At 32.9% G+C, this 24,290-nt stretch overlaps 1 protein-coding gene across 1 annotated transcript in view; it reads left to right on the forward strand.

Moving 5' to 3' along the window:
* The window catches only part of LOC142353019 (polypeptide N-acetylgalactosaminyltransferase 10-like), a 47,406-nt gene that overhangs the window by 19,263 nt on the left and 3,853 nt on the right, over positions 1 to 24,290 (forward strand). The window contains exons 3-7 of the mRNA XM_075405207.1: positions 1,722 to 1,864; positions 6,795 to 6,999; positions 11,509 to 11,694; positions 15,452 to 15,581; positions 23,975 to 24,190. Of these exons, the coding sequence (XP_075261322.1) occupies positions 1,722 to 1,864; positions 6,795 to 6,999; positions 11,509 to 11,694; positions 15,452 to 15,581; positions 23,975 to 24,190 (880 nt within the window). The remainder of the gene's footprint in view (positions 1 to 1,721; positions 1,865 to 6,794; positions 7,000 to 11,508; positions 11,695 to 15,451; positions 15,582 to 23,974; positions 24,191 to 24,290) is intronic.

A 24,290-nucleotide genomic window follows, 5' to 3' on the forward strand; every position in this document is an offset into this window, starting at 1 on the left:
TTTGTTTCTAAGTTTTTTCTGCAAAGAAGTTGTCATTTAGTTTTCCATAAAATTATTGTTTGTTATTTGATTTTGTTTGCTTTGTCTATACGATGTGATTTGAGTCGGAAGCAATTTTTTTTATCGTTCAAATTGTTTTATGTCGCTTCCGCATTTACTAGACACTCAACCCAAATTTTTGGATGAGCGGGGTTGCAACATTACGCGCAAACGCGCATTACCGAGCCTCCTTGTTTAATGTAGGAGAATTGAGTTCTATTATAAAAAAAATTTTTTTTTGAAGGACTTTGCTGTTTTAATTTTTGATTTGAAAATGAGGATAGATGTTAAAATCAGATTTTATTTGGGAGGACTTTTTTTCTCATCGTTTGCATTGTTGTTTATTTTGTTTTTAAATAATGTCCGGTATTCAACTGGCTATATTTGATATATTTGTTCTGCCGATAGTACCGAAAACAAAATTCATTCAGGTTGTTGAGTTATTACGGGAAAATCTTATTTTTTTTGTTGCTAATTAGTTCAATCTTTGAATCTTGTATTTCAACTTGCAAATTCTCAACTCGCCAATTCTTAAATTGTATGTGGGGAAAAATCTCTGGACAGTCAACTATGACATTTTGTTTTTGTCGCACCCAAGTAGTAGGAAATTCAATACATTTTCGTTTGAATAGATAGGTCAGGATAAAATCGAATCATATTAATTGTCTTAACGAGTTTGTTTCTTTTCCTAAATGTAGAATTAACTTTGTAAATCTCCTGGGTTGTTATTTAAATGGATAGTTGTGAAATTTAGTAACAAAAGGCCTGCACGGGTGGCAGATGCTAGTACTCTCCCTTACTCTTTGCAAGTATAATGCAAAGTTTTCTTATTATACTTTTGGCGAAAAAAATATTATTATAGGAATGCTCTAATCGATAATTAAAATTGTGAGTACCTTAAATGTTTTTACATTTCCAAGAATTTGAACTGTATTGGGGCGCTGTTTTTTTGTCTGTGAAGATCTGTTCACACATTTTCATGATTTTTGAAGTCAAATTGGAGTAGTGATTTTGGTCACGCCGAAACAGGAAGTGGAGCGAAAAAGTGAGTGGTTTCGCGGCGTGAAATTTTTTGCTCTAATTTTAAAGTAGAGTGAGAAAACGGTGTTTGAACAAAAAATTAGCTTTCTCGCTAGTAGTTTTTTGTTTACATGCGGAAATTTCATTTTGATATTTACTGTCTTGTCGATTTTTTGGATCCGATTTTTTAATGGTTTTCCCAATCCATTCCTAGTTCATTCTAGGCCTAGTTTATGTGTTTAAACCAAATTTTACTTTTTTTGCTATTGGTTTTCTGTTCACATGCTGCATTTTAACTTTTCTGTTATTTTTTCAAATTTTTCATCTGATTTTTCAGAAATGGTTTTCCCCGGTTCACTCATAGTCCTACTATGTCTAGTCTTTTGTTTATTCAATGAAAATTCTTCGAATTGTACGTCAGGACTTGTCCGGCTATTTTTTTTTCTGTCACAAATATTGTGTCTCAATGAAAAAATTCAGAACCACGGTTTTTAATTTTAGCAGCCATAACTACAGCACACAAACTACACGTGTTGGCATTGTAACTCAAACATGAAGATTCCTGTTTTTCAAAGGTTGTATACAAAACCATTTGAGAATAACTTGAGACGATCTGATTCCATTTTGGACTTGGTGAGCTAAGAAATGGTGTGCATATTTAGGATTGCGATGAATTGGAAATCTGTGCCTCAGCCAATGATAGATGTTATTGACGGGCGCACATTTAATTATGAGGAGCAGCCTGGTGGAATTCTGAGGGGCTCTTTCAGCTGGGAACTACTTTATAAACGACTGCCTGTCACAGGTAAAGGACCTTCTACTATGTTTTATAAATAATTAATTATTAATTGCTCTTGAACGAAGTTTGAAGCAGTTATAGTATACGCCTTGTCTTTCGTTTTACCGACTTTTCGTCCGATCGTTTTTGTCTGACCATTTGACTTTTCATCCCCCAAAACGTGATAAACAGTTAAGGCCTGGCCAGCATTAAATTGCTGAGCAGGTTTCTTAGAGCCTTACTATTTTCGCAAGTCTCCGAAGCCGCTGAGAAGACATAAAATTGTGTGAGGGGCGTTTTTTGTAGGTTTATGTATTCACCCTAACTCCACCTCCTGGATACCTCACTTCACTTCTCCCCGCCCCTTCCCCCTCATCCTCCTCCCCACCTCATTCCATCCCGAACGCTTGACCCACATGCACCCCTTATTTCTACTGTTTTCCCCTCTCTCAGTTAAGCTTCAGACGCTCGCCAGTAGTTTAAGTGCAATTCGCCCGACGTCAGTCGTTTGTTCAAATTTCTTTTCAAAATTTACGACACCTTTAAAATTGTGTGATAAATTCAAATTCGGTGAAATGCACCTTTAATTTTTGTGAAAAATTCAAATTCAGTGAAATGCACCTTTAAATTTTGTGATAAATTCAAATTCGGTGAAATGCACCTTTAATTTTTGTGAAAAATTCAAATTCAGTGAAATGGAGCTTTAAATTTTGTGAAAAATTCAAATTCGGTGAAATGCACCTTTAATTTTTGTGAAAAATTCAAATTCAGTGAAATGCACCTTTAAATTTTGTGATAAATTCAAATTCGGTGAAATGCACCTTTAATTTTTGTGATAATTTCAAATTCGGTGAAGTGCGCCTTTAAATTTTGTGATAAATTCAAATTCGGTGAAATGCACCTTTAATTTTTGTGAAAAATTCAAATTCAGTGAATTGCATCTTTAAATTTTGTGATAAGTTCAAATTCGGTGAAATGCACCTTTAATTTTTGTGAAAATTTCAAATTCAGTGAAATGCACCTTTAAATTTTGTGATAAATTCAAATTCGTTGAAATGCACCTTTAATTTTTGTGAAAAATTCAAATTCAGTGAATTGCATCTTTAAATTTTGTGATAAGTTCAAATTCGGTGAAATGCGCCTTTAATTTTTGTGAAAAATTCAAATTCAGTGAAATGCAGCTTTAAGTTTTGTGATAAATTCAAATTCGGTGAAATGCACCTTTAATTTTTGTGAAAAATTCAAATTCGGTGAAATGCACCTTTAAATTTTGTGGTAAATTCAAATTCAGTGAAATGCACCTTTAAATTTTGTGATAAATTCAAATTCAGTGAAATGCACCTTTAAATTTTGTGATAAATTCAAATTCGTTGAAATGCACCTTTAATTTTTTAGAAAAATTCAAATTCAGTGAAATGCACCTTTAAATTTTGTGATATATTCAAATTCGGTGAAATGCACCTTTAAATTTTGTGATAAATTCAAATTCGGAGAAATGCACCTTTAATTTTTGTGAAAAATTCAAATTCAGTGAAATGCACCTTAAAATTTTGTGATAAATTCAAATTCGGTGAAATGCACCTTTAATTTTAGTGAAAAATTCAAATTCGGTCAAATGCACCTTTAATTTTTGTGAAAAATTCAAATTCGGTGAAATGCACCTTTAAATTTTGTGATAAATTCAAATTCAGTGAAATTCACCTTTAAATTTTGTGATAAATTCAAATTCGTTGAAATGCACCTTTAATTTATGTGAAAAATTCAAATTCAGTGAAATGCACCTTTAATTTTTGTGTAAAATTCAAATTCAGTGAAATGCACCTTTAAATTTTGTGATAAATTCAAATTCGTTGAAATGCACCTTTAATTTTTGTGAAAAATTCAAATTCAGTGAAATGCACTTTTAAATTTTGTGATAAATTCAACTTCGGTGAAATGCACCTTTAAATTTTGTGATAAATTCAATTTCGGTGAAATGCACCTTTAATTTTTGTGAAAAATTCAAATTCAGTGAAATGCACCTTTAAATTTTGTGATAAGTTCAAATTCGGTGAAATGCACCTTTAATTTTTGTGAAAAATTCAAATTCGGTGAAATGCACCTTTAAATGTTGTGATAAATTCAAATTCGGTGAAATGCACCTTTAATTTTTGTGAAAAATTCAAATTCAGTGAAATGCACTTTTAAGTTTTGTGATAAATTCAAACTCGGTGAAATGCACCTTTAATTTTTGTGAAAAATTCAATTTCAGTGAAATGCACCTTTAAATTTTGTGATAAATTCAAATTCGGTGAAATGCACCTTTAATTTTTGTGAAAATTTCAAATTCAGTGAATTGCACCTTTAAAGTTTGTGATAAATTCAAATTCGGTGAAATGCACCTTTAATTTTTGTGAAAAATTCAAATTCAGTGAAATGCACTTTTAAGTTTTGTGAAAAATTCAAATTCAGTGAAATGCACCTTTAAATTTTGTGATTATTCAAATTCGGTGAAATGCACCTTTAAATTTTGTGATAAATTCAAATTCGGAGAAATGCACCTTTAATTTTTGTGAAAAATTCAAATTCAGTGAAATGCACCTTAAAATTTTGTGATAAATTCCAATTCGGTGAAATGCACCTTTAATTTTAGTGAAAAATTCAAATTCGGTGAAATGCACCTTTAATTTTTGTGAAAATTCAAATTCGGTGAAATGCACCTTTAAATTTTGTGATAAATTCAAATTCAGTGAAATGCACCTTTAAATTTTGTGATAAATTCAAATTCGTTGAAATGCACCTTTAATTCATGTGAAAAATTCAAATTCAGTGAAATGCACCTTTAATTTTTGTGAAAAATTCAAATTCAGTGAAATGCACCTTTAAATTTTGTGATAAATTCAAATTCGTTGAAATGCACCTTTAATTTTTGTGAAAAATTCAAATTCAGTGAAATGCACTTTTAAATTTTGTGATAAATTCAACTTCGGTGAAATGCACCTTTAAATTTTGTGATAAATTCAAATTCGTTGAAATGCACCTTTAATTTATGTGAAAAATTCAAATTCAGTGAAATGCACCTTTAATTTTTGTGAAAAATTCAACTTCAATGAATTGCACCTTTAAATTTTGTGATAAATTCAAATTCGGTGAAATGCACCTTTAATTTTTGTGAAAAATTCAAATTCAGTGAAATGCACTTTTAAGTTTTGTGAAAAATTCAAATTCAGTGAAATGCACCTTTAAATTTTGTGATTATTCAAATTCGGTGAAATGCACCTTTAAATTATGTGAAAAATTCAAATTCGTTGAAATGCACCTTTAATTTTTGTGAAAAATTCAAATTCAGTGAAATGCACTTTTAAATTTTGTGATAAATTCAACTTCGGTGAAATGCACCTTTAAATTTTGTGATAAATTCAAATTCGTTGAAATGCACCTTTAATTTATGTGAAAAATTCAAATTCAGTGAAATGCACCTTTAATTTTTGTGAAAAATTCAACTTCAATGAATTGCACCTTTAAATTTTGTGATAAATTCAAATTCGGTGAAATGCACCTTTAATTTTTGTGAAAAATTCAAATTCAGTGAAATGCACTTTTAAGTTTTGTGAAAAATTCAAATTCAGTGAAATGCACCTTTAAATTTTGTGATTATTCAAATTCGGTGAAATGCACCTTTAAATTTTGTGATAAATTCAAATTCGGAGAAATGCACCTTTAATTTTTGTGAAAAATTCAAATTCAGTGAAATGCACCCTAAAATTTTGTGATAAATTCAAATTCGGTGAAATGCACCTTTAATTTTAGTGAAAAATTCAAATTCGGTGAAATGCACCTTTAATTTTTGTGAAAATTCAAATTCGGTGAAATGCACCTTTAAATTTTGTGATAAATTCAAATTCAGTGAAATGCACCTTTAAATTTTGTGATAAATTCAAATTCGTTGAAATGCACCTTTAATTTATGTGAAAAATTCAAATTCAGTGAAATGCACCTTTAATTTTTGTGAAAAATTCAAATTCAGTGAATTGCACCTTTAAATTTTGTGATAAATTCAAATTCGTTGAAATGCACCTTTAATTTTTGTGAAAAATACAAATTCAGTGAAATGCACTTTTAAATTTTGTGATAAATTCAACTTCGGTGAAATGCACCTTTAAATTTTGTGATAAATTCAATTTCGGTGAAATGCACCTTTAATTTTTGTGAAAAATTCAAATTCAGTGAAATGCACCTTTAAATTTTGTGATAAGTTCAAATTCGGTGAAATGCACCTTTAATTTTTGTGAAAAATTCAATTTCGGTGAAATGCACCTTTAAATTTTGTGATAAATTCAAATTCGGTGAAATGCACCTTTAATTTTTGTGAAAAATTCAAATTCAGTGAAATGCACTTTTAAGTTTTGTGATAAATTCAAACTCGGTGAAATGCACCTTTAATTTTTGTGAAAAATTCAAATTCAGTGAAATGCACCTTTAAATTTTGTGATAAATTCAACTTCGGTGAAATGCACCTTTAATTTTTGTGAAAAATTCAAATTCAGTGAATTGCACCTTTAAATTTTGTGATAAATTCAAATTCGGTGAAATGCACCTTTAATTTTTGTGATAAATTCAAATTCGGTGAAATGCACCTTTAAATTTTGTGAAAAATTCAAATTCAGTGAAATGCACCTTTAAATTTTGTGATAAATTTAAATTCGGTGAAATGCATTTTTAAATTTTGTTATAATTTCAAATTCGGTGAAATGCACCTTTAAATTTTGTGAAAACTTCAAATTCGGTGAAATGCACCTTTAAATTTTGTGATAAATTCAAATTCGGTGAAATGCACTTTTAAATTTTGTGAAAAATTCAAATTCGGTGAAATGCACAATTCGGTGAAATTCTTGTAAATACCAAGTTTTAACATAGTAATACGTAATTTAGTTACACCTCTGAGTCCCTTTTGAAGTTTTCATATATTTTGAGACAGATAGAGAAAAGGCGACGATGAAAGACGAAGCTGAGCCTATCAAAACCCCAGTTCAAGCCGGAGGACTGTTTTCAATCCATAAAGACTGGTTCTGGCTGTTGGGAGGGTACGATCCCTTCCTGAAGATATGGGGGGCTGAGCAATACGAAATCAGCTTTAAAGTATGGATGTGTGGAGGGGAGATGGAGGAGGTCTCTTGTTCAAGGTAGATGAAATTCGCAAAAAAAATTATAGTGATGTAAAGAACAGTGTAGGAACCTTGCATCTTGTCGTTTGAAATTTCTATGCTCAACTTGCGATTTATGAGAGAGTTCTTAGTAGAAACGTTCTTGCCAGCAGATTCGTACGAAATTTTTCAGTTTCTCTTTGCCTGTTATTTCGTTGTTTCTATGAAAGTTATGTCAACGACGAGTTTTGTTCATAAAATTGCGATGAATTTCTTCCACTTCTTTGATAATAAATTCTAGTTAAATGATGATTATTTATAGTAACAGTGAAATGATAATTACTGCGTGCAAGTTTAATCGTGTCTGGACAAAACAGACCCAAATTAGAAAAATATTTCCAAACAATAGTCCCAGACACAACAGTCCAAGACAAATGAATCACCAATAAAATTTTGAAACAATTATAAATATAATCCGCAAATAATTACCAAGCATAATCTGAGTTAATCTTCTGAATGCATTGTTTTTAATTGATATGAATTAGGACTAAACCAAAAACTTCTTTCAAAATACTTTATTTGGCAAAAACTATGTTGTTATCAGCTTCATATTTGTTCAATGAATTGCAATCATTTGCATAACTTAAGAGGTTTCTTCGTTAATTAATGTGCATATGAATTGATGTAATGTTCTGAGTCCTGCAGAAAATGCGATCGGCAAATTAGATTTAGCGCAAGCTATTGTGGCAGCGGTACAAAAAGCAGTGACTGCCATGATTCCAACTACTATTAACAGCCTACGGCCTGAACTAAGAAAAACTATAGTGGAAATAGTGGACGACAAATCAGAGATTTTAAAGGAAGAGATGTAGACTCATCTTGATTTTGAGAATCAAAAAGTTGAATTAATGGCGCTTTGTGAAGCAGAACTGCTTGCAAACTATAAGAGAAAGGAAAACGTCTAAGTATTGAAACTGCCAGAAAGTAATGAAAGGGGTCAGAAGGAGTCTTACTAATAAACAACTGAACAACTGCTGTTTTAAAGTTAGCTAACGAAATGGAGTTAAAACTGGATGAGAAAGTTATATCAATTGCTAATCGGCTACCATAGAAGATGGTGCCACATCTAAACCTATAATTGTCAAATTGTTGCGGCGAGTGAAGAAAAATGACCTGTTACAAGAGAAAAAACAAAAATAATGCCCGAATTTTGAGGATATTTCCGAATGACGAGAAGTGATTTGCGAATAAATTCAGCCTGGACGAGAGATGGTGCTATCTTTTATGAATGGAATGAGAATGGCTCGACTTTCAACGATCCCTCGGATTCGAATTGGACTATAGACTTCAATATGTCTTGAAATATTTCAATAAGAGAGAGCTCCGATACATTCAAATCAGTTTCCGGAAATAAATCGTGAAAACGAACGATTTCTGCGTGAATCCAGTGGCTTCTGAGTTGACGGAAAAGTCAAATGTTTCAATAGCGAGATGTGTAAAAACCTTAAATAAACCGGAAATTTGAACTATTTTTTTTCATCTGAATGTTAGATCATTCAGAGAACATTCTGGCAATTTAGAAGCTTTGGTGCTTGCGCTTGAAAAACTCCCCCTCTTTTGTCTCGGCGAAACTTGGTTAAGCAATAGTGATGATGAAGACAGTATGTTTGTAGCTGGGTATACTCAGGATGCAACCTCAAACAGAAAAACAAAGGACAAAAGGAGGCGGTGTTATGATTCAATTCCCATCAGATGGCGATGTTATCACAACAGATAATCCTTTTGATGAAGCATTTTTTGATGATGTTATTGCCCATGAAATGGCACAAAGTCTATCTGTACCGTCATATATAACCAGCCATGAGCATCTCGAAAAAATTTTGGAAAGTGTTCTTGATGGTTTATTAGGGCTGTGGAGTAAAAAAAGTGTTACCCTTCATAGTGTCCGGTGATTTCAATATTGGTCTTAATCGACAAAATCAATTAGTAAGTAATTATCAAATTGTAATGGCCGCCAATAATTTTGTTTTGGGTGTTTGCGAAACAAGCCGAGTAACCCAGACTACATTGTCATGCTTAGATCAATTCATTCATCAAAATATTTTCAACTGCAAAACAGGTATTGCAACATCACAGCTTCTGATCACTACCCCTATTCGGCTATCTTGGGCAATTATTAAAGAGTTAAAAGAGCGCCAACCTTTTTTCAGGGACACTTCGTTCTTGGAAAACCCGGTCTTACTAAAAAAAAGTACTGACTCGAGCTTGAAGAATTGAGTGAGAGAAAAAATAGCTTCTGACATCATTCATGACTCATTTCTGAAAGTTGAAAATAGCTTTGCTCCTATAAGACAAGGTGATTTCGACGAGACCAAAATGGTGGAACAACAAACTTAATAACCTAAGAACAAAAAGAAACATGCAACATCGGAAGTGGAAAAAGAACTCGGACAATGGTGTTACGCCAGAGAAATTTAATTCTTTGAGCAAATGTTTGAAATTTGAATATCGTAAAGCCAAAAAGGTAGGTTTTTATAAATTGTTAACGAGTTGAGTGGCAAGGTCCTCAATAATTCGCGAGTGCGAATACTGGAAAGAGTTCTAAAAGACCTTAATCGGCCAACAGCCCTAGATAACGCAATGGCTTTCAAACTTTTTGCCAACGTGGGTTGCGACATAATCAATCACCTGGCAGTTAAAAGTGTGTCTATTGTTTATAGTGTCCATCAAATTATCTTTTCTAATCAATTAGTCATTCGAAGATGGTACTTTTCTTGCGCAATTCGCAATGTCAAAAGTTTTTCACTTCACAAATTTAGACCAAAATTGGTTGAACATGACTAAGGACACTGTTTAATCGCGTTTATGCTTACTTTGAAAAATTTACTCTTTTGTATAACAGAGAGTTTGGTTTTGGAAACGAACACAGTACATTTGATGTACTTGTTGAGTTCACTAAAAAAAATTGAGACACCAAACCAATAAAAGTACTGTGTACCTTTTTTCTTAGATCTAAAGTATGCTTTTGACACAATTGATCATATTTTATGCTTCCAAAGTTTGCCTGTCTTTAAAAGTTTGCTTATCTTTAAAACAGAATACAACGTGCTTAATTGAATGGTATATTCTCAATTTGAGAACAAGTAAATTGTGGTGTTTCTCAGGGATTAATTCGTGGTCCTCCTCTTCTTGCTATTTATATAAATGATTTACCCTGATGTGCCTGCAAAAAGCTTGATATTATTCTCTTTGCTGTTGATACCAATTTAACAACTGAAGGAGTGCGAACAACTGATGCACAAGATCTGTTAAAATTTGATGAGTGCTAAGTTCTAATAGATTGGTTGTTAATATAAGTAAAATGGCTCAGATAAACTTTAAAGCAACTAACTTTTGATCAACAATACATCTTCTGTCTTAAATTCCATCACAATAAAAAAACAGTCAATTAGTAATAGCCTCGATGTTTGTCGACTCAAAGTTATATTTTGCTAGCCACATCGAAGAAATATGTAAAAGGTTGAGAACGCTTTGTGGTATAGTTGCCAAATTAAGATTTTTTCTGCCAAGGAGGCAATTAATATTATACGAGAATTCAAATGTCAATCCTATTATTCAATATGGAATTTTAGTGTATGGTTGCTGCTATTCTTCATACCTTCTTATATATCTTTGGAAAAAGAAAATCTTTCATTTTAGGAAAAGAGTTGACCCTTGTGAAGACATTCTTCATAAAAATTCAATTTTATCAGTTTACGATATGGATATCTACGAGTTATTAAAATTCGTCTTAAAGCCCCCAAGCAATATTCATGCAATCCAGAGTATTTGCTATGAACTCTTCGATCCTTACATCGCATAAAAATAAGCAAGGCAAAAAGCAGTGAATTTATTGAAAAAAGCCTTGCAAAAGAAAAATAGAACTTTATTCAATCAAGTTTCGCTGAATGAAACTATATAATAAATTGAAATCACTTGAAATTATACCTAGAGATTTTAAATGTTTGACTGCAAAAGAAGATTCAAGTTTTTGTCATAATTTGAAAGATTCATACCTGGTGTATAACCACGAATTAGCAAGGTTTTTTGAAGTCTAGTTTATGTTTCTTTTTAAAGCTGATTATTACGGTCTGGGGTACATTTTCACTATCACATTACCGAATAAGATTACAAAACTGAGATATAACAATGATATAAACAGTTCTGATGACAATTTTTCTGACTCAAGAGCAGTCTCAAAAGAAGGTGTGAATATTCTCGTTGGCTGTCCCCGGCATCGCAATGTTTATATTACTCATAGTCCCATATTCTGCCTATTTGGAAAATAATTCTTTCTTTATTTACATGTTTGACTCTTTTTTGTTCGGACTATTTTGTCGGGGACTGTTTTTTCTTTTTTCTTTGGACTATTTTTTGTGGGAAAATTTTGCTATTTAAGACTGTTTTGTCTGTTTGCGTTTAATAAATCAGTTGCAACTGGTTATACTTTTATCCGAAAAAGGAAAATGAATTTTATAGCTGATTCAATGTTTGTTTGTTTGTTTTCAGAGTGGGTCATATCTACCGAAGCCACATGTCTTTCTCAGTGCCTGGTGGCTCCAATGTGATCAGTTTGAACCACGCCAGGATTGCGGAATTGTGGATGGACGAGTACAAGGAATTTTACTACGACAGGAAGCCATACCTCAGAGGAAAGTTCCTGGGCGAAGACTTGGAAGAGAGACGCAAAATTAGGTAGTGCATCGCAAATCATGCCATTTTTGGTTTATTTTATTAATAGTTGCACAGCGATAGCTGGGGCTATTATTGGCCTCCGCTTGGTTTTTTTACAATTCAAAGAATTTGAATTGTATTGAGGCGCTGTCTTTTTTACGACTCGAAGAAGAGTATTGGAGAAGTCCTTTTTTTAAATCAATTTTATTGGAGTGAATTTTGAAGCGGGAAAGGAAACACGTGAAAAATTTGGAGTGATTTTGTTGCTGAACAAAATGAAGAGTGGAGCGAAACGAGAGTGGTTTTTTTAATAGCCGCGCTCATCTTCTCAGCCGGCTATTATAGCGCTCCTAATTTTTTTTTACTTCGTCAAACTTTTTTTCGCTTTACCATTTTGCCGCCTTTTCAACATTTTGCGTGAAATCTTTTTGACTTCTCTAGGCTAGTTTCTCTCTTCTCTCATTCTGCTAAAAGTGATTTTAAACATCAGTTGCTCAGCAAAGCAATTCAAAATGAACAGAGTCAGTATAAAAAATTGAAGTCAGAAATAGAAACGGGATAAACCCATAAAGTCCAATTTTAGATGCCCGCTATTTGAACGTCGTTCCTATGAGTCTTAGTTACCATCTCTTAGGCTTATTGGTATTGATAGTAGCCCCTGTAGCCTCTCTCTAAGAAACAGAAGTATGTTCAACTACGAAATGCCATCAAAATAAATCGGACTTAGAAATGTTTTTGTACAAAAATCTTTTTTTCGATATCTTCTATTCTTTCAATCCCAATCATGCTTATTGGAATCAACGGCGGCTCTTTTCCGGCAATCTGCCGGGTTTGTTTGTTCATGTCACTCTTTTCTAGAGAGCGAGAAATTGAGGTGTGGTACGCGAGCGAAATTTTTTATTCACGTGTGCGGCATTTTAAAGCAGTGTTTTCAATTTTTATTGCTTAAGAGGTTTTGTTATGATTTTGTTTTAATTTTAGGCTGGTTTTGGTAGTAGTTGGAAGGTTTCTGGAAATTCATATGAATTTTATGCTAATTCGGAGGTTTTTCCATGTTTTTTTGCAGATTTTCGGGCTAATTTTTGCGTTTTTTTGACTATTGTTTTGTTTTACTGGCTCAAATGCGTATTGAAAGAAACCCTTCTAATTGAGCAAATTTTAGATAACAATTGGGTACAGTTTTGTGGATATGAATCATTTCTTTTTTTTGAGAAATATGACAAAAAATGTCGAAAATCGGAACTATTTTTCTTAATTTTTTTTGCAGTTTTTCGTTTTTAGACAAGTTTCTTAGCGTATTATGACTTGACTATTGTTTTGCAAGCATCTGGATACTCTATTGGCGGAAAGAATTTTTTATTTGGATTTATGTGCTTTTGTGATATTAAAAAATTTATAACTGTTTTCAGTTTTTTAGTGCAAGTTGGTTTTAAGAGGTTTTTTTCATAATTTGGCCTCAAGTATTTTTTAAAAGTCACATAAATGATTTTCAGTAAGTACTGGTTGTTTTGATGAAGTAATTTCGGCAGAGACAGTTATTTCGGGATCTCAATTTATAAAAAAAAATTTGATCAGTTATTTTTATCATATTTTAACAGGTGACTTCATGTCTGGAACATCAATTTGGATTTTAAAGACAACTTGGGTTTTAGTTTGGGTTCATTTAATTGCAAAATTTTTGCAAAAAGATTTTTTGCAAAATTTTTGCAAAAAGATTTTTGCAGAGATTTTTGCAAAATTTTTATTAACCTTGTTTACAGATCTGAACACCTTAAGAACAGATTTAACGATGTAATACTTAAATCAGGGATAACTATTTGAGTTTGAAAGTTATGTTCTCAAGCTATATCTTTTATTAAGCTCTATCTTTTCATATCGCTCAAGGTTATTCGGTTATCTTTTTCTACTTAGTGGGTGAACGGTTGAAGTGACCTGGAACTGTCTGTGAGCTATTTGGAGTAGGAAAGGTTGTAGGACGCATTTGATAAGTTCATCAAAATGAAAAATTCATTTAAGCCATATTTCTGTACTACCGTAAATAATTTAAGTAGTACTAAGTTTTCGAGGTATTGTTGCCAAGGAAATCAGTTTTTTCTGTTCTTTAGACAAGTTTCATAACCTAATTTGACTTGCCTATCGTTTTGCGAGCATCTGGATACCCTATTGGCTTAAAAGAATCTTTGTTTGTTTTAATGTGCTTTTGTAGTTTTAAAAAATAGATTTACTTTTTCCAGTTTTTTAGTCAAAGTTGTTTGTAAGAGCTTATTTTTTCATGATTTGGCTTCAATTATTTTTAAAAAATCTCATAAGTGTTTTCAGTAGGTATTAGTTGTGTTGATGAAGTAATTTTGGCAGAGATATTTATTTGTTCGGGGTCTCAATTTATGACAGTTTGATCAGATTTTTTTTATCATATTTTAATCGCTTTTTTTAAATTTTTTGTTTTATTGTTTTATTTAAAGATAATCCTAAGTTATTGGAGGCACGTTTGGTCTGATGAATAGTTGGATGGTATTTAAGTAGATTCGAGTAGAGTGAGAAAACGGTATTTGAACAAAAATTTGCTTTCTCGCTAGGATGCGGCAATTTGACTTTGATTTTTACTGTTTTTTCGATTTTTTGGATCGGTTTTTAAAGTGGTTTTACCAATCCATTCATAGTCCTTTCTAGGCCTAGTTTTTTGTTTGGACCAAATTTTCCATTTCTCGCTAGTGGTTTATTGTTCACATGCGGCATTTTGACAATGAATTTCTGCTTTTTAAAATTTTTTTCATCTGCTTTTTTTAGAAATTGTGTTTTCCTAATTCACTCATAGTCCGTTCTAGGTCTAGTTTTTTGTTTACACAATGAAAATTCTTCGAATTGTACGTCAAGATTTGTCGTGCGATGTTTTTTTATTTCGGCGTCAAGATTTTTGTTTACGATCATATGACGTCACAACCACTTCAAATCTGCTTCTTGTTCATTCGTTCATGCAAGTGCGTGTGTGACGTCTTTTTTCGCTCTTAGTGGAACGCTCTTATAGTTTTTTTTATTCTTTCGCGTGATTAAATTTTTGGTCACATGTGACTTACCTCACTCTCAAAAATGACTTCCTGACTTTGAAATTGACATTCATTTTAATTCAAAGAGATAAGGTCAAGTGAATGTGTGTCACTCTCAATGGCGGTTATTTGAGAGCACCTAATAGAGGCAATAATAGCTTATACAGATTCTTAATCAAAATATAGCATCTAAGCCCTCAATGAAAAGACTATTTTTTGGTCTGTCTTTTTTACTTTTTTTTTGAGACTGCAGATCTACGAAGCTATTGCGGCTATGTTCTGGCAATCTGCCAGCTATGTTGTCAATTTTCCAAGTGAAATCCCATAAAGAAAGTCAACAATAGCCATGTAAATGATTTCGAGTCGTGTTATGATATGGAAACTAACTATTCGATCTAATTTTTTCTGAATTTACTCTTAGGTTGGAATACTATTTTTTTTAACTGAAATTGATGAAATGCATGCGGCGAAAAGTGGAAGAAATTTGAGAATGCCAAGAGTTTCGTTGAATCAGTTTCAAATGTTCTTAAATGAATAAATTCAACTGCATTAAGCAATGGTTTATAAAGGAAAAAGGCATTTAGAAATCAAATTAAATTTCTCGAAATAGGAACCAACATTTGTCATTAATGCTTTTATTAAAACTGCATGTACAATTTAAACATGATTATATTACAGTGATTCTAATTGTTATTCACGTGTCCGAACGCAATTACGAAAAATGCTATGTTTAGAACTAAGTTGCATTGCAAGTCATTCAAATGGTACATGGAGAATGTTGCATATGATCAGGGGTGGTACTATCCATCTGTGGAACCGTCACCTTATGCCACTGGCAAATGCAAGTCCATCAAATATCCCGGTGTAAGTATCAGTTTATTAAATCATTCTATGGGTTTGTAATCATAAAAAGTTCTAATTTAAGGAATTTGATCTACATCACAGCGCATGAAACCTGAACCTTTTCGCATCTTCTTTCATTATTAATTTTAACAATGCGAAGTGTTTTTAAAAATTCATATAATTTAATTAAAGAATTTTGAGTTTCTAATATTGAATAAACTATGACAGTTAATGTAAAATCCTCATTTGGCGGAAGTTTATCCGAAGAATTATTCATAAAAATTTGCTTTGAAAAAGCAATCGAATGTTAATGTAAAATCCTCATTTGGTGGAGGTTTATCCGAAGAATTAATAAAATATTGCCTTGAAAAAAATCGGATACACTCATTATTGGGATAGATAAGGGTTTCATAAGGCATCTTCACAAGTTTCTTCATAAAACATTAAGATAAACCATATGTACTGTTTTTGAACAGGTTTTATCGGGTAGTCGGTAAGCAACTGAACTTTTAACCTGAACTTTTGTCCATGAGTAAAATTTAGTATCACAAAATTCAGCGAAGTACTACGGTGAAATAAGATAAAAATTAACGTTCTTCGTGAGTAAGCAAGAAGATGCCTTAATATGAGCTGGTTGCTCCATTGTCGGTGTCAGGTGAAACCGGCAGTATGCTTTAAATACCCGGCTGAGGAACCGTTGGCGAGGATGTCTGACAGGAAAATGGATCTCAAAAGTTATCTTGACATTTTCAGTCTAGCCCTCAATGAAATGGAGGGTTTAGGAACTTTATACCAGTGCTAAGTTTTTGATAAGTGCGACGGATATAAATTTTTCTGCGGAGTGATATAAAATGATATCATTAAAACAATTTTTTTTTTGCTTAAGCCTATATTGAGGTTTTAAGTATAAAAATTTTTGACTTTCTCCGCTTTTCAAGTTTCAAATACGCCTTTCAGATATTCGTGACTAATTGACCTAGAACAAGGTTTGAAGACATTAATGTAATCATGTCTGTCTTTTTATATACAAAATTCTTGCTTGACTTTTTTGCTTCGAACATTCTTTGCTGTAAAGTGACTTTTTCACGTTTGACTTCTAAATTTTTTGTGACCTAAATTGCTCGCATTCGAAATGTAGTCTGTTGTTAACGTAAATTGTAAGCGGTGAGGTAGCAAAAACGGTATAGCTCAGCGGTAAGATTTCAGACTACCTCCAGGGGAGTTTCGAAGCCCTCTCGGGTCGGTTTTTTGCATTTCTTCAGCCCTAATTTCGAAGCTACTTGAGAAACTGTTCGTAACATGGCTGTTTGTTTTAACTCAATTTTGGCCGATCGCATTCATTCCCGATTGGGGGATACAACAGGGGCACTATTGAAAGGCTCATAGAAACTCAACCGAGCCTTTATCAAATGAGCCTGAAATTTGTCAATTTTTGCTTTTGCGTTTTCACGCCGCTTTATCGCTTAAAGTTGTTCAAAGTTTTAAATATAGTAATCTTTCAATCAGTTGAAACATTATGTAGATAAGTCTGCGAGGATGAAAATCGTTTGCCAAGTTTTGATTGATTTCAAGGTTACGCTTGATTATAAAATATCGTAGGATGAATTGGAGTTTTATATGCCGACGTACACTACTGATGCTCCTTGTGCTTTCTGAACTAAGGATTTCTCAATACAATCCAGAACGGATGAAAATTGTGAAGTCGAATCTTTATTTGTGTAGTGCTTTTTAAAAAGTAGTTTTCACGAATCAGAATTGACATATAATGATTTAATTTTTAATAGCCGCCCTCATCTTCTCAGCCGGCTATTATAGCACTCCTAATTTTTACAATTCAAAGATTTTGAATTGTATTGGGGCGCTGTCTTTTTTTTAAGATCTGTTCACACATTTTCATGATTTTTGAAGTCAAATTGGAGTAGTGATTTTGGTCACGCCGAAACAGGAAATGGAGCGAAAAAGCGAGTGGTTGTGCGGCGTGAATTTTTTTCGCTCTAATTTTAAAGTAGAGTGCGAAAATGGTGTTTGAACAAAAATTCGGTTTCTCGGTAGTGGTTTTTTGTTCACATGCGGCAATTTTCCCAATCCATTCACAGCTCATTCTAGGCCTAGTTTATTGTTTGAATTAAATTTTCTTTTCTCGCTAGTGTTTTTTTGTTCACATGCGGCATTTTGACATTGATTTTTAATTGCTCTCAAACGAAGTTTGTAGCAATTATATTAGTCCTGTTGGTCTTTTTTTTATGCGATTTTTCGCTTGACCGATTTTTCGTCTGACGCTTTTGACTTTTCGTCCTCAAAAACGGGATAAACAGGTAGCGCCCAGCAGGCATTAAGTGCTCTTAGAGCTTTTCAGCTCTGTTTCACAGCTCAAACTTTTTGGAGACTCTCAAACGACCGCTCACCGGTCGTTTGAGAGCAATTCGCCCGACGTTAGTCGGTTATGTTCTGTTTTTTTTTCTTATTTTTATCTGATTTAAAATGGTTTTCTCAATTCACCTTCTCTTTCTCATATTCTAGGTCTAGTTTTTCTGTTTAGTCAATAAAAATTAATTCTTTGAATTGTACGTCAGGACTTTTCCTGCTATGTTCTTTTACTTCGTGGAACTTTTTTTCGCTTTACCATTTTGCCGCTTTTTCAGCATTTTGCGTGAAATCTTTTTGACTTCTCTAGGCTAATTTCTCTCTTCTCTCATTCTCCTAAAAGTGAAATTGAACATCAGTTGCTCAGCAAAGCAATTCAAAATGAACAGAGTCAGAATAAAAAATTGAAGTCAGAAATAGAAACGGGATAAACCCATAAAGCCCAATTTTTTATATGCCCGCTATTTGAACGTCGTTCCTATAAGTCTTAGTTACCATCTCGTATGCTCATTGATAGTAGCCCCTGTAGCCTCTCTCTAGGAAACAGAAGTACGTTATGTTCAACTACGAAATGCCATCAAAATAAATCGGACTTAAAAAATTGTTTTGTACAAAAATCTTTTTTTTTTTCAATATCTTATTCTTTCAATCCCAATCATGCTTATTGGAATCAACGGCGGCTATTTTCCGGCAATCTGCCGGGTAGGTTCTGGTTATCTTCTACTACTTCAGATTAATTTTTGGTCAATCATAGCCCTAATTAATTCAAGGCAGAATCGTAAATACTGAACAAATGCGTATTCGGGCAATTTCTTAGACGATTTGATTCAAGAAGTTGAACATCTTGCGACAAATAGCTTGACAAAACGTGCGCGTTATATTGTTGATGTAGACTAGAAGAACTATTATAGACGCTCTTCAACGAGTATTAATTGGAATATTGTCTTCTTTGACGAATTTCTGCTCACGTGAATTTTTTCTGAGCAGCTATTAAGAACTATACAATGGCGTAGAGTTGAGGCATTGCGAACACATTTCTGTTGAGTGTTTTTAAGCTACATACTATTTATTATACACAAGAAATAGCAAAATGGAGACTTGATAAATTTATCATGCTGATGTCTGAATGCTTTCGGCCAGACTACGCTATCACTTTTGCTGCCTGCTTCAGAGCAGTAATTTTACCTACGTTCGTCTGTAATATGTGTGGCTGTTTTCTGGTTTATTTGGTTTGTTGATATCAACCAAGAAAAAGTGTGTATATTAATTGCTCGCAAACGAAGTTTGTTTAATTGCTCTAAAACGAAGTTTGTTTCATTGATCTCAAACGAAGTTTTTAGCAATTATATTAGTCTTGTTGTCTTTTTAATAGCCGCACTGCGATAGCTGGAGCTATTATTGGCCCTCTCTTGGTTTTTTACACTTCAAAGAATTTGAATTGTATTGGGGCGCTGTCTTTTTTTTAAAAGATCTGTTCACACATTTTCATGATTTTTGAAGTCAAATTGGAGTGGTGATTTTGGTCACGCCGAAACAGGAAATGGAGCAAAAAAGCGAGTGGTTTTGCGGCGTGAAATTTTGCGGAGTGAGAAAACGGTGTTTGAACAAAAGTTTGCTTTCTCGCTAGTGGTTTTTTGTTCACATGCGGCAATTTTACTTTGGTTTTGCTTACCTCACTCTCAAAAATGACTTCCTCACTTTGAAATTGACTTTTATTTATTTTAATTCAAAGAGATAAAGTCAAATGGGTGTGTGTCACTCTAAACGAAGGTTATTTGAGAGCAGCTAATAGAGGCAGCAAAAAAGTATACAGATTTTTAATCAAAATATAACATATCAGCCTTCGATGAAAAGACGAATTTTTTTGGTCTGTCTTTTTTACTGAGACTGCAGATCTACGAAGCTATTGCGGCAATTTTCTGGCAATCTGCCAGCTATATTTTGTGCAATTTTGCGTGACCGATTTTTTATCTGACCCATTTGACTTTTTGTCCTTAAAGACCGGATAAGCAGGAAAAGGTAGCGCTTGGAGGGCATTAAATTGCCGCGCATCTCGTTTAGAGCCTTACCCTTTACTAGTCTCCATATATGCGATTCACTCTTTTGAGGAGACAATTTCAAGTGAGAAGGGCGGTTCTTAGTCCCCCCGCTCCCCCTCCCCTCAATCAAACCCCCCCCCCCCCCCCCCGCATCACTTGACTACCCCCAGCGCCTAACGCCGGTCGTTTGAGAACAGTTCGCCCTCAGTGAAATAAAACTCGATACGCCTTGCCAATACAGTCTTGACAAAACATGATTTATCTTACCGAGATCTGAATCGGTCAATTTTTCTTGGTACATCTTAATAAGATCTTGCTAAGTTCGGACATATCTTGACAAGTTCGTACATATCTTGATAAGTTCGTACATATCTTGATAAATTCGTACATGACTTGGTAAGTTCGTACATATCTTGATAAGTTCGTACATATCTTGATAGATTCGTACATATCTTCATAAGTTTGTACATATCTTGATAAGTTCGTACATATCTTGATAGATTCGTACATATCTTGATAAGTTTGTACATATCTTGATAAGTTCATACATAACTTGATTGATTCGCACATATCTTGATAAGTTTGTACATATCTTGATAAGTTCGTACATATCTTGATAGATTCGTACATATCTTGATAAGTTTGTACATATCTTGATAAGTTCGTATATATCTTGATAGATTTGTACATATCTTGATAGGTTCGTACATATCTTAACAAGTTCGTACATATCTTGATAAGTTCGTACTTATCTTGATAAATTCGTACATGACTTGATAAGTTCGTACATATCTTGATAAGTTCGTACATGACTTGATAAGTTCGTACATATCTTGATAAGTTCGTACATATCTTGATAGATTCGTACATATCTTGATAAGTTTGTACATATCTTGATGAGTTCGTACATATCTTGATAGATTCGTACATATCTTGATAAGTTTGTACATATCTTGATAAGTTCATACATAACTTGATTGATTCGCACATATCTTGATAAGTTTGTACATATCTTGATAAGTTCATACATAACTTGATTGGTTCGCACATATCTTGATAAGTTTGTACATATCTTGATAAGTTCGTACATATCTTGATAGATTCGTACATATCTTGATAGGTTCGTACATATCTTGACAAGTTCGTACATATCTTGATAAGTTCGTACTTATCTTGATAAATTCGTACATGACTTGATAAGTTCGTACATATCTTGATAAGTTCGTACATATCTTGATAGATTCGTACATATCTTGATAAGTTTGTACATATCTTGATAAGTTCGTACATATCTTGATAGATTCGTACATATCTTGATAAGTTTGTACATATCTTGATAAGTTCATACAAAACTTGATTGATTCGCAAATATCTTGATAAGTTTGTACATATCTTGATAAGTTCGTACATATCTTGATAGATTCGTACATATCTTGATAAGTTTGTACATATCTTGATAAGTTCGTATATATCTTGATAGATTTGTACATATCTTTATAAGTTTGTACATATCTTGATAAGTTCGTACATATCTTGATAGATTCGTACATATCTTGATAAGTTTGTACATATCTTGATAAGTTCGTACATATCTTGATAGATTCGTACATATCTTGATAAGTTTGTACATATCTTGATAAGTTCGTACATATCTTGATAAATTCGCACATGACTTGATAAGTTCGTACATATTTTGATATGTTCGTACTTATCTTGATAGATTCGTACATATCTTGACAAGTTTTTACATATTTTGATAAGTTAGTACATATCTTGATAGATTCGTACATATCTTGATAAGTTTGTACATATCTTGATAAATTCGTACATGACTTGATAAGTTCGTACATATCTTGATAAGTTTGTACATATCTTGATAAGTTCATACATATCTGGTATTTTTTTGCCATGTAACAAGGCTAGAGCTTGACAATATTTACCATGTTTTAGTATGTTTCTTAGCAAGGTTATCAAATTTCGTTTCACTGGGCCGACTTTAGTCGGTTATTTTTAAAAATTCTGTTTTCTAAATTTAGCTATTTACTCTCCCTGGTACACCCTAAACGTGAGCATAAGTTTTCACGCAAGGCTCACTGTCGCACAAAGGACAATTTTTTTTAAAAAAAATCAGAGGTCGCTTGTATCAAAGTCCCATCTAATTCTCAGTTTGCATAGTCTGATCAGAGATGTCTTGTCGTTGAATGGTCTGATCGTGTTCTGGGAAGTTTTCTGCTCAGAATTCTCAAGCGTGTGGAGCCTGGGTCTGGAAATACTTGTTTGATTCTTATTACGCTGCTCATAATTATGACCGGAACCATCTTAGATCAGATTTAATTACACAATTATCCCTTGAAACAGACTATAATCTCGTACAATTTTCCTTAACCTCTTATCATATTCTTTTAACTCATAATGCATGCAATTCTGCCCGATCTGTTCAAATCCTGTTTGAGAAACAAAGATCTAATTAATAGCCGCCGTCAGCCTCTCAAGTGGCTATTATTTAGGCGCTCTCCTTTTTTACGACTCGAAGAGGAGTATTTCAGAAGTCCTTTTTTTAATCATTTTTATTGGAGTGAATTTTGAAGCGGGAAATGGGACACGTGAAAAAATTTGGAGTAATTTTGTTGTTGAACAAAATGAAGAGTTGAGCGAAAAGAGTGGTTTTTTGTTCATGTCACTCTTTTCTAGAGAGCGAAAAATTGAGGTGTGAAAAAAATTGTAAGCGAGTTAAATTTTTTGTTCACGTGCGGCATTTTAAAGCAGTTTTTTATTAAGAGGTTTTGTTATGATTTTGTTTTAATTTTAGGCTGGTTTTGGTAGTAGTTGGAAGGTTTCTGGAAATTCATATGAATTTTATGCTAATTCGGAGGTTTTTCCATGTTTTTTGCAGATTTTCGGTCTAATTTTTGCGTTTTTTTGACGATTGTTTTGTTTTACTGGCTCAAATGCGTATTGAAAGAAACCCTTCTAATTGAGCAAATTTTAGATAACAATTGGGTACAGTTTTGTGGATATGAATCATTTCTTTTTTTTGAGAAATATGACAAAAAATGTCGAAAATCGGAACTATTTTTCTTAATTTTTTTTGCAGTTTTTCGTTTTTAGACAAGTTTCTTAGCCTATTATGACTTGCCTATTGTTTTGCGAGCATCTGGATACTATATTGGCGGAAAGAATTTTTTATTTGGATTTATATGCCTTTGTGATATTAAAAAATTTATAACTGTTTTCAGTTTTTTAGTGCAAGTTGTTTTTAAGAGGTTTTTTTTTCATAATTTGGCCTCAAGTATTTTTTAAAAGTCACATAAATGGTTTTCAGTAAGTACTGGTTGTTTTGATGAAGTAATTTCGGCAGAGACAGTTATTTCGGGATCTCATTTTATAAAAAAAATTGATCAGTTTTTTTATCATATTTTAACAGGTGACTTCATGTCTGGAACATCAATTTGGGTTTTAAAGACAACTTGGGTTTTAGTTTGGGTTCATTTAATTGCAAAATTTTTGCAAAAAGATTTTTGCAAAATTTTTGCAAAAAGATTTTTGCAGAGATTTTTGCAAAATTTTTATTAACCTTGTTTACAGATCTGAACACCTTAAGAACAGATTTAACGATCTAATACTTAAATCAGGGATAACTATTTGAGTTTGAAAGTTATGTTCTCAAGCTATATCTTTTATTAAGCTCTATCTTTTCATATCGCTCAAGGTTATTCGGTTATCTTTTTCTACTTGAGTGGGTGAACGGTTGAAGTGACCTGGAACTGTCTGTGAGCTATTTGGAGTAGGAAAGGTTGTAGGACGCATTTGATAAGTTCATCAAAATGAAAAATTCATTTAAGCCATATTTCTGTACTACCGTAAATAATTTAAGTAGTACTAAGTTTTCGAGGTATTGTTGCCAAGGGAATCAGAATGTGTTTTCTTTATACTAGATACTGAGATCGGTTCAAACAGATCAGTTAATAAAAGCTGATTTCTTTTAAAGAGTATAATGAGTTCTTGTTCCAGAAATGTTTCCATATCACCCGAGGTGAGAGTTCAGAGAGTGTTCTTGTGGACTGTGAGAGGAATGACGTTGCAGGATTCCAGTTCACATGGCGGAGAGAGATGAAGAAAGAGAGGAGCAAGGACTGTGTAGATCTCTACAGACATGCAAAAGGCGCCTCTCCCCAGTGGTTCCAGTGCCACGACCAGGGAGGCAACCAGAAATGGTTGTATATTCAGGTTTGTAATAACTCAAGTATGGGATAAATTGAATACGGCTTTTTTCAGATTTCCCTGAGAACAAAAGTACTTTCGGCAGCTTCAACATAAAGTTGTTCCA

This window comes from Convolutriloba macropyga, chromosome 14 (genome assembly GCF_964194025.1).
Source record: "Convolutriloba macropyga chromosome 14, txConMacr16.3, whole genome shotgun sequence".
Lineage (NCBI taxonomy): Eukaryota > Metazoa > Xenacoelomorpha > Acoela > Convolutidae > Convolutriloba > Convolutriloba macropyga.